Source organism: Oncorhynchus clarkii, chromosome 20 (genome assembly GCF_045791955.1).
Source record: "Oncorhynchus clarkii lewisi isolate Uvic-CL-2024 chromosome 20, UVic_Ocla_1.0, whole genome shotgun sequence".
NCBI lineage: Eukaryota > Metazoa > Chordata > Actinopteri > Salmoniformes > Salmonidae > Oncorhynchus > Oncorhynchus clarkii.
Genome location: NC_092166.1, coordinates 32839397 through 32850371, shown reverse-complemented (window position 1 = coordinate 32850371; position 10975 = coordinate 32839397). Strand labels below are relative to the sequence as shown.

At 43.4% G+C, this 10975-nt stretch overlaps 1 protein-coding gene across 1 annotated transcript in view; it reads left to right on the top strand.

Annotated features, from left to right (window-relative positions):
* The first annotated feature begins 1160 nt into the window (after positions 1–1160).
* LOC139376260 (apoptotic chromatin condensation inducer in the nucleus-like) overlaps positions 1161–10975 on the top strand; it is a 31600-nt gene continuing 21785 nt past the window's right edge. The window contains exons 1-6 of the mRNA XM_071118602.1: positions 1161–1330; positions 2607–2672; positions 2819–2930; positions 3112–3173; positions 3525–7130; positions 10754–10903. Coding sequence (XP_070974703.1) covers positions 1193–1330; positions 2607–2672; positions 2819–2930; positions 3112–3173; positions 3525–7130; positions 10754–10903 — 4134 coding nt within the window. The 5' untranslated portion in view covers positions 1161–1192. The remainder of the gene's footprint in view (positions 1331–2606; positions 2673–2818; positions 2931–3111; positions 3174–3524; positions 7131–10753; positions 10904–10975) is intronic.

The following is a 10975-nucleotide window of genomic DNA, read 5'->3' as shown; positions in this document are numbered from 1 at the left end:
ATAAACACAATTTTTCTCCACACAGATATTATATATGGAATAATCGGGATATATTGTATAAAAATACCTCTCTGTTTTTAGAATATTGGTTCAGAAATAATATCCTATTGGTGAGCCAACTGGTAAATGCAGAGGGTCTTTTACTCGGTTATAAAGAATTCTTATCACTACAAGGTCCCTGTAACACCTAAAGATTTTGCAATTGTTTTAGATGCCATTCCCTCAGGTGTTGCTATGTTATTCAGGAACCTTATGTCATGCCTTATTGGAATGGATTTATTGATAATATCTGTTATAATATACTTGTTAACAAAATTAAGGAAGTTTCCTTTAAAATTATTCATAAATATTATCCTGCCAACCACTATATGAAGAAGTTTAAGGAAAACATCAACTCAAATTGCTCCTTCTGTAATGACCACCCAGAAACAGTTGTGCATCTTTTTTGGCATTGTATGCATGTAAGAAAAATGTGGCAAGACATCAGTAGGTTTATAATTGAACACATTTATGAAGATTTTACACTATTGTGGAGAGATATACTGTTTGGATTCTTTACATACAATAGAAATAAGCGGAATCATTTTTATGTAATTAATTTCATTATTCTTTTGGCCAAATTTCATATACACAAATGTAAATTTACAAACAGAAAACCACATTTTCGTACCCTACAAAAAGAAATTGAACTGTATTTTAAGACAGTTAAATGCTCTACTAACAAAAAAGCTGTTAGAATTGTAAGTATATGCATGTCCCTTAAGGTCCTTGTGTAATTGTAATGTGATATTGTACCCCCTAGCTCGATTGTTTATTGTTTGTAATCTATGTATGCTTGTGTTCCCTCATGTGCTTTATGTATTGATTTGAAATTAATAAAAAAAATTAAAAAAAATACAAAAATTACAAAATTAAAAAACATGATTCAAAAGAGATTATTTTGACACGTGAAAGAGTGCCTCCTGTTGGTACAAATAAAATTATTATCTAAGGAAATGACATTTTCCAAATAATGTTTAGGTATCTTATTAATGCAAATTCATTGTGAATAGCGTGTATGCATAACACTCCACCATCGAATGTATGAATAAAATCAAATAATATGTAATAATAAAATTCAATTTACACTTTGACTACTCAGACGTTGGTTGAAGGAAGGCGTTGCTGAAGCGAATTAGTGAGGAAAGGGAAAATGGCGGACCTCGAAGACGTTACACTGGACGGGAGGCCGCTACAATCTCTACGGGTGGCGGATTTGAAAGCTGCTTTGGAGGAGCGGGGGCTTCCTAAAAGCGGACAGAAAAATGCTCTCATTAAGAGGCTCAAAGGGGTGAGTTTTGTTAAGAATTTGAGGTCGTTTGTAACCTGCAGTCGCTAAACCTCGGTGTTGCTAGAGACTGGCCGATGCTTGCCTTGCAGGCCGGAGTGCTTGCCTAGTTTTAAAAAATAAAATAAAAATAATTACTGTGTGCTGTTTACTTTCGGATAATGTTTTGTCGTCGTTGGAAGGTTTGCTATGTTCTACCATTTGAAATGGCTTGTTTGTTGAATAAGTTGTTAACCAAAGTTTAAATGGACGTTTGTTGTTTATGCGAGACACGGCTGGTAGCTAACGTTAGCTGCTAGCTACTGGTAGTTTTGTCGTCTGCGGCTGCACGGTCCGCGCTTTGTTGGTGTGCACGAGTTGGGGGGAGGTTATACAACGTGGACGCGCCTGTAAAGTAGCTTGCTATCTACTGTACTTGAAGCTAGCAAGCTTTGGGAGGCGTAGTAAACAAAATAATGAATGAAGGAATTCATGGATTAATAAAAGTAATCTAAACGTTTTGGGGGCCCGGATCTTCGGGGAATTATTCCTTTGTATAATTAGAAGATGTAATGTTAGCAATCCAAGTGAATTGCAAGCAGCTTGAGATGCAAACAGCTAACGTTAGCTAGCAACCATTGTCGCTTTCAAGTGTAGTTTAATCAATCTAGCTAACTAGCTACCTCTCAGTTGAAAATACAATTATTTGTATTTAGTCGATATCGGACAGTATTTTTTATTTTTTTTATTTCACCTTTATTTAACCAGGTAGGCAAGTTGAGAACAAGTTCTCATTTACAATTGAGACCTGGCCAAGATAAAGCACATACAACAACACAGAGTTTTACACATGGAGTAAAACAAACATACAGTCAATAATACAGTATAAACAAGTCTATATACGATGTGAGCAAATGAGGTGAGATAAGGAAGGTAAAGGCAAAAAAAGGGCCATGGCGGCAAAGTAAATACAATATAGCAAGTAAAACACTGGAATGGTAGATTTGCAGAGGAAGAATGTGCAAAGTAGAAATTCAAATAATGGGGTGCAAAGGAGCAAAATAAATAAAATAAATACAGTAGGGAAAGAGGTAACGAGAGGTATATGCTTCTGCTACAACGAATATTTGATATTGAATTTGTTTTGTTAAAGCCCTCTTAGTGTGAATGTTTTCTAATGAGCCCATCATGTAACTAGCTTCACATGATTATCAGATGCAACATACAACAATTCATCATTTATTTTGTGAAAGTCTGTTTACTGTGTTGTGTGTGTGATCATGTATTATGTTTGTGACAGGCTCTCATGCTGGAGAACCTCCAGAGAACCTCACACCATCACATAGGACTGCAGCCAAACTCCCAGGTGAGTTACTGTATGAAGAAGTTGCATGAACCATAACAATTCAATCAGCTCCTTGTGTAGATATTTGTCAGTTTCTCTAATTACTTCTTCAATATGATGGAGATGGGCAAGGATTTTAAGTCTTATGGTCTGTCTGATTATTTCAGATTGGTGAAGAGATGAGCCAGAATAGTTTCATTAAGCAGTATCTGGCAAAACAGCAGGAGCTCTTGAGGCAGCGTCTTGAGAAAGAGGCCCGGGAAGCAGTCGAAGATGATGGTAAGTTGGCAGTTTACTTCCTCACGTTTACGTATTGGCTTGGGGTTTAAGCCTGGGTAGTTTACATGTCAGTTCTATGCCTGTACTGAGCGCGGTTCCTTTATAAATCAAATCAGGTCAGCTACTCATCTCCTGCTCAGGGTACTTTGTCTCATTACATTTCACTACTATGTTTTTCCAGATACAGACCAAGAGGACCACACACAGGGCAATAACAGCTCTGCCTGTGCTGTCCCAGACCAGGTTAGTTGCAGACTAATCGCTGTGTTCTTTCTGTTTTTAAGAATCTCCAGGGGCGTAATCATTTTCCCTTTTGCATTCCATTTTGTAACTAAAACAAGAGTGTCTAATGGGCAAATTCAGCTAGGTTCCTCCCTGTTTTCATTCTTTTTGCAAACAGAATCTGTGTAATGAATACACACCCCTGTTGTGCAACTTGCATGTTTGAGAGAAGCTTGCACGTCTGAGAATCTTTCATGATTAACACAATCTTGCATGCAGTTTAATGTATGCCTGAACAACTGCATGTATGGGAGGAACTGTGGTATAGTCCTGCAACAAACTCAATCTCATCTCCCTTTCTGTCCTCATCAGGATGACGTACCCGTGTTGGTTGACCAGCACAAGCCACTTGGCCCCTCCGAGGGAGAGGGACTAGCAGGCCCCGCAAGCGAGGGAGAGGGACACAGGGCCAAAGACGGCCATGTGTCTGGTCCACCTGCCTCTACCTCTCCTACCTCTGCCCCTACTGCCGTTGCTTCTCTGTCTGTGTGTGTAGCTGATGGTGAGCAGCGACCGGAGAGAGTCCCATCCTCTAGCCAAGTCCCAGCAGATAGCGATGATGACAGCGACGGAGGTGACGAGGATGGCGAGGATGAGGACTGGGATAGCGGTGCCAGGAGGAGGGATCTAGGAGAGCCACCAAGAGGCCAGCTAGCAAGAGAGAGGTCTGAAGGATCCCGCCAACCCCCACAGCACATCCCCCCCCTGTTGTCTCCGCAGCTTCGACAGCCTACCCCTCCCCCCTCCCCTCCCCCAGAGTTATCATTCCCACTGCCTGATACCCCTAAACAAAGCCCCCCTAGTCCAGGTGAGCTCCCGGCTAGGCAGCGTACTTCCAGTACCTCCAGCTCTGGCTCCTCTAGCAGTGGCAGTCGTAGTAGTAGTCCAGAACCACAAAGCAACGCAGAGCGCAAGCCTGGCCCACTGACCCTGCTGGCACGCAAGATGGCATCAGAAGGCGCCTTCTCTGGAGTTGGGTGGCATGGACGTGGGGAGGCAGAAAGGCAGGACAACAATGCTGCAACTGCAACAATATTTCCTGGTAGAGGTCCTCAAGAGGGCACAGTGTCTGCCATCACCCACACAGCCAATGCTGTAGCCAGTTTGCCCTTCCCCAGTCTGGTTCCAGTTACCAACCAGGGTGTCCTTGGAGGCCATCTATCCCACAGTCAAGTTCCTGTGAGTGTGCTTAGGCCCACTATAATGGATGAGAGAGATTCTGCATGGCAACAAGAAAACAAGGAAAGGGAGCTGCAGGCAGAGAGCGAAAGAGAAAAGGCCCTTGAGCAAGAGAGACTTAGATCCGTGGAGCTGGAAAGACAGAGAATATTTGAGCAACAGCGTGCCATGGAGCAAGAGAGGGAAAGAGCTTTGGAGCGAGAGAGGGAGGAGAGGGAGAAAGCCTTGGAGGTAGAAAGGAAGGAGAGGGAAAGAGCTTTAGAGCGAGAGAGGGCACAAGCTCTTGAACAAGAGCGGGAGGAAAGAGAGAAAGCTTTGGCAGAAGAGAGAGAGAAGTCTGTGGCAAGAGAGAGGGCCCTTGAGCTTGAGAAAGCTGTGGAGTTAGAAAGGCAGAGAGCCATGGAACGAGAGCAAGCTTTGCAGCAAGAGAGAGAGGAGAGGGAAAGAACTAAAGCTTTTGAGCGGGAGGAGAGGGAAAGGGCTCTTGAGCGGGAGCAAGTTCTTGAACAAGAAAGGGTGGAGATGGAGAAAGCCTTGGAGAGAGAGAGACAGGAAAGAGAGAGAGCCTTGGAGCGAGAACAATTGGAGAGGGAGAAAGCATTGGAGACGGAGCGTCTAGAGAGGGAAAAGGCTTTGGAGCAAGAGCGAGTTGAGAAGGAGAAAGCTTTGGAGCTAGTTAGGCAGAAAGCTTTGAAGCGGGAACAGGAGGAGAGGCAGAAAGCGCTGGAGCTAGAGAGGCAGGAAGCGCTGGAGCTAGAGAGGCAGGAAGCGCTGGAGCTAGAGAGGCAGAAAGCGCTGGAGCTAGAGAGGCAGGAAGCGCTTGAGCTAGAGAGGCAGGAGGCGCTTGAGCTAGAGAGGCAGGAAGCGCTGGAGCTAGAGAGGCAGGAGGCGCTGGAGCTAGAGAGGCAGGAAGCGCTGGAGCTAGAGAGGCAGAAAGCGCTGGAGCTAGAGAGGCAGAAAGCGCTGGAGCTAGAGAGGCAGAAAGCGCTGGAGCTAGAGAGGCAGAAAGCGCTGGAGCTAGAGAGGCAGAAAGCGCTGGAGCTAGAGAGGCAGAAAGCGCTGGAGCTAGAGAGGCAGAAAGCGCTGGAGCTAGAGAGGCAGAAAGCGCTGGAGCTAGAGAGGCAGAAAGCGCTGGAGCTAGAGAGGCAGAAAGCGCTGGAGCTAGAGAGGCAGAAAGCGCTGGAGCTAGAGAGGCAGAAAGCGCTGGAGCTAGAGAGGCAGAAAGCGCTGGAGCTAGAGAGGCAGAAAGCGCTGGAGCTAGAGAGGCAGAAAGCGCTGGAGCTAGAGAGGCAGAAAGCGCTGGAGCTAGAGAGGCAGAAAGCGCTGGAGCTAGAGAGGCAGAAAGCGCTGGAGCTAGAGAGGCAGAAAGCGCTGGAGCTAGAGAGGCAGACAGCGCTGGAGCTAGAGAGGCAGACAGCGCTGGAGCTAGAGAGGCAGACAGCGCTGGAGCTAGAGAGGCAGACAGCGCTGGAGCTAGAGAGGCAGACAGCGCTGGAGCTAGAGAGGCAGACAGCGCTGGAGCTAGAGAGGCAGACAGCGCTGGAGCTAGAGAGGCAGACAGCGCTGGAGCTAGAGAGGCAGACAGCGCTGGAGCTAGAGAGGCAGACAGTGCTGGTGCGGGAACAGGAGAGGCAGAAAGCTTTAGAGCGGGAACTGGAGGAGAGGGAGAAAGATAGGGAGGAGAAGGCAAGGGCTTTGCACCAAGAAAGAATTGAAAGGGAGAAAGAAAGAGCCATGGAGAGGGGAAAAGCTTTGGAACGTGAGAGAGAGGAGAAGGAGAGGGCTTTAGAACAGAAGGCCCTGCAGAGAGAAAAAGAAGAGAGGGAGAGTGTTTTGGAACAAGATAAGGAAAGGGCTATGGTGGCTGAGAGGGAGAGTCATCTTCCTCCATGGAAACGTGGTCGTGAGATTGGTCTTACCCCCCTGCCCACTCCTCCCCTCTCCCCAGGAGCAGGTAGAATGGCGGCAACAGAGGAGGGTGGGGAGCCCCACGTGCCATCCCTACCCCAAACAGCATCGAGAGACAACCAGCCAGTTGAATCTGGTACGCCCCTGTCACCAACTATAGCAACGCCTCTGTCACCCCAGTCCTCCTTCAAGAAGTTCCGTTTCTTGAGAGACCCCCCAGTTCTGTCCCCATCTTGCTCTGCATCCCTGGTCATCAAGAGGCCCCGTACATTCTCTGACAGCCCCCATACTCAGGCCTCCGCTCTCCAGTCCCCAAGAAAACCTGGGGAACAAGAGCAGGAAAGTACTCTGCAGGGGTCCAAGCTTTCTTCTGGACAGGCAGCATCACAGATGCCTGCAAGACAGGGGTTTCTTGTTTCTGGACCAACTGCAGCAGACACGACAGGGCCAGAGACCCCAGTGATTGCCACACTAGGCAAGAGTCCTGAAGAAGAAAAGGCTAAGGAGCTTGTGTCAGAGGAGCATGTCCTAGCAGATAAGGAGACAAACAAACAGGAAGTGGGAGAGATAGCCAGAGGTGCTAAACGGGTGGATGCAGGAAACGTCCCCTCGGGTCCAGCAGAATCTGTGGTACCTCCCTCACCCCCACCGGAAGAGGGCAATGTAGACCGGGGAAGGGAGAGAAGTCAAAAGAAACAAGAGAAGCAGGGAAGACGAGCTTCCTCATCTAGTGACTCCTCAGATTCTGACTCTGGGTCATCCTCCTCAAGCTCGTCTGGTTCATCTTCGTCCTCCCAGGGCAAAACTCGCACCACTCCCAGTGGTAGAAAGGTGAGTGGTCTATAGGTGTTCTTTCACTCAGTCAGTGGAATAACAATGATCAAACCCAAACAGCAAATGGGAAAGTAATGTTCATTAACCATGTAGTACTTGGATTTTCTTTTTAGGTTTCTCTTTTGGTTGTTTTTGGTTTTTATTCTGTCAGGGCCTAGGTTTGACAGGACCACCCAAGCAGTGACAATCACTGGAGATCTGAAGACGTTATTTCATTCATGTTTCAAGGGAACCTTGTCCAAATGTTCAAGAAGTTTACCAGAATGGTTTCTGATTTATGAATTACATGTTTTTCTGAAGTTGTGAAAGCTGGAGGAAAAGTGATATTTCAGTGTGAATATACAGTACCGGTCAAAAGTTTGGGCACACCTACTCAAGAGTTTTCCCTTATTTTTCCCATTTTCTTTGTTGTGAAATAATATTGAAGACATCAAAACTATGAAATAACACATATGAAATCATGTAGTAACCCCCAAAAAGTTTTGCACATTTTTTGGGGACAAATTTCCACCGGTCTAAAGTCCATTGCTTGTGTTATTTGGCCCATGTAAGTCTCTTCTTCTTATTGGTGTTCTTTAGTAGTGGTTGCTTTGCAGCAATTCGACCATGAAGGCCCAAGTCTCCTCTGAGCAGTTGATGTGTCTTTTTACTTGAAGCATTTATTTTGGCTGCAATTTCTGAGGTGCAGTTAATTGTTGATTTCTGAGGCTGTTAACTCTAATGAACTTATCCTCTGCAGCAGAGGTAACTCTGGGTCTTCCTTTCCTGTGGCGGTCCTTATGAGAGCCAGTTTCATCATAGCGCCCGATGGTTTTTGCGACTGCACTTGAAGAAACTTTCAAAGATCTTGAAATGTTCCACATTGACTGATCTTATTTAAAAACATATATATATATATTTCACCTTTATTTAACCAGGTAAGCTAGTTGAGAACAAGTTCTCATTTACAACTGCGACCTGACCAAGAATATGCATAGCAGTGTGAACAGACAGCAACATAGAGTTACACATGGAGTAAACAATAACAAGTAATGATGGACTGTTGTTTCTCTTTGCATATTTTAACTGTTCTTGCCATAATATGGACTTGGTCTTTTACCAAATAGGGTTATCTTCTGTATACCCCCCTACCTGGTCACAGCACAACTGATTGGCTCAAACACATTAAAGAAGAAAGAAATTCCACAAATTAACTTTTAACAAGGCACACCTGTTAATTGAAATGCATTCCAGGTGACTACCTCATGAAGCTGGTTGAGAGAATGCAAAGGTTGTGCAAAGCTGTCAAGGCATTTCAGTATGCAAAGACTACACTGTTTCTCTTAAGATTAGTAACACTACACAGCAAATATATTTAAGGAACAAAAACAAATGCATTTATTGGCATCAAATTAATAAAAAAATAGAAAGGTTGTAGTTATTAGGATAATATAAAGGATAGCAGGTGGCTACTTTGAAAAATCTCAAATATTTGAGTTTAACACTTTTTTTTGTTTACTACATGATGTCTTCAGTATTATTCTACAATGTAGAAAATAGTTCAAATCAAGAAAAACCCTTGAATGAGTAGGTGGGTCTAAACTTTTGACTGGTACTGTATGTTGTCATAAAGTACATGGTATAGCTTGGTATAGATTCTTCTTGCTGGAATCTCTTTAGGTCTACTTCTATATCACACAATGGTGGTGATAAAAATTACGTGATTATTAAGTCTGTTTTCATGTACTGTCATTTTTACTTAATAGCCTAGTAGACAAGCAGAGACAACTTAAGGAGACAATGATGCCAAAACACAAACTCACAATGTTTATTGTAACCATATTAGAGGTCGACCGATTTATTTTTCAACGCCGATACCGATTATTGGAGGACAAAAAAAAGCAGATACCGATTAATCGTCCGGTTTTAAAACATATTTAAAATATAAAATATAAAAAAAAATATTTGTAATAATGACAATTACAACAATACTGAATGAACACTTATTTTAACTTTAATATAATACATCAATAAAATCAATTTAGCCTCAAATAAATAATGAATCATGTTCAATTTGGTTTAAATAATGCAAAAACAAAGTGTTGGAGAAGTAAAAGTGCAATATGTAAAAAAGCTAACGTTTGAGTTCCTTGCTCAGAACATGAGAACATATGAAAGTTGGTGGTTCCTTTTAACATGAGACTTCAATATTCCAAGGTAAGAGGTTTTAGGTTGTAGTTAATATCGTATTTATAGGACTATTTCTCTCTATACCATTTGTATTTCATATACCTTTGACTAGTGGATGTTCTTATAGGCACTATAGTATTGCCAGTGTAACAGTATAGCTTCCGTCCCCCTCCTCGCCCCTACCTGGGCTCAAACCAGGAACACATCGACAACAGCCACACTCGAAGCAGCGTTATCCATCGCTCCACTCCAAGTCTCGGAGCGAGTGACGTTTGAAACGCTATTAGCGCGCACCCCGCCATTAGGCTGATAGGCTTGAAGTCATAAACAGCGCTGTGCTTGCGAAGAGCTGCTGGCAAAATGCACTAAAGTGCTGTTCGAATGAATGCTTACGAGCCTACTGCTGCCTACCATCGCTCAGTCAGACTGCTCTATCAAATCATAGACTTAATTATAACATAACACACAGAACTATGAGCCTTTGGTCATTAATATGGTCGAATCCGGAAACTATCATTTCGAAAACAAAACGTTTATTATTTCAGTGAAATACGGAACTGTTCTGTATTTTATCTAACGGGTGGCATCCCTAAGTCTAAATATTGCTGTTACATTGCACAACCTTCAATGTTATGTCATAATTACGTAAAATTCTGGCAAAAATTCTGCCCAAGCTGTTGTGTATATACCCTGACTCTGCGTGCAATGAACGCAAGAGAAGTGACACAATTTCACCTGGTTAATATTGCCTGCTAACCTGGATTTATTTTAGCTAAATATGCAGGTTTAAAAATATATACTTCTGTGTATTGATTTTAAGAAAGGCATTGGTGTTTATGGTTAGGTACAGTCGTCCAACGATTGTGCTTTTGTTCGCAAATGTGCTTTTGTTAAATTATCCCCCAGCGTTGCATCGATTTTATGCAGGACACGCTAGATAAACTCGTAATATCATCAACCATGTGTAGTTATAACTAGTGATTATGATTGTTTTTTATAAGATAAGTTTAATGCTAGCTAGCAACTTACCTTGGCTTCTACTGCATTCGCGTAACAGGCAGTCTCCTTGTGGAGTACAACGAGAGGCAGGTGGTTATAGGGTTGGACGAGTTAACTGTAAGGTTGCAAGATTGGTTCGCCGAGCTGACAAGGTGAAAATCTGTCGTTCTGCCCCTGAACAAGGCAGTTAACCCACCGTTCCTAGGCCGTCATTGAAAATAAGAATGTGTTCTTAACTGACTTGCCTAGTTAAATAAAGGTATAAAAAAAATCTGCAAAATCGGCGCTCAAATACCAATTTCTGATTGTTATGAAAACTTGAAACCGGCCCTAATTAATCGGCCATTCCGATTAATCGGTTGACCTCTAAACCATATGTTGGTTAAATAAGGGATGTATGCTTAGAACTGTGACTTGACCTGCTCAAATGTATGATATTCTCTATCCTTTAGCCTGAGAAACCTCAGACAAAAACCATATCCCAGGATAAAGAGATAGTTAGTCAACTTGAGGAGTCAAAGGAGTCCCCAAAAGCACCCCAGCGCAAAAATCGAGTACCTGGGGTGAAGGACATGACCATCGATGGAGCCAGACACGGCAAGGTCAGCTGAGATTTAAACTGTAGTCTCTTTATTCTTTACAAATCTCTACATCTCTTTATTCTTTCCCCTTGT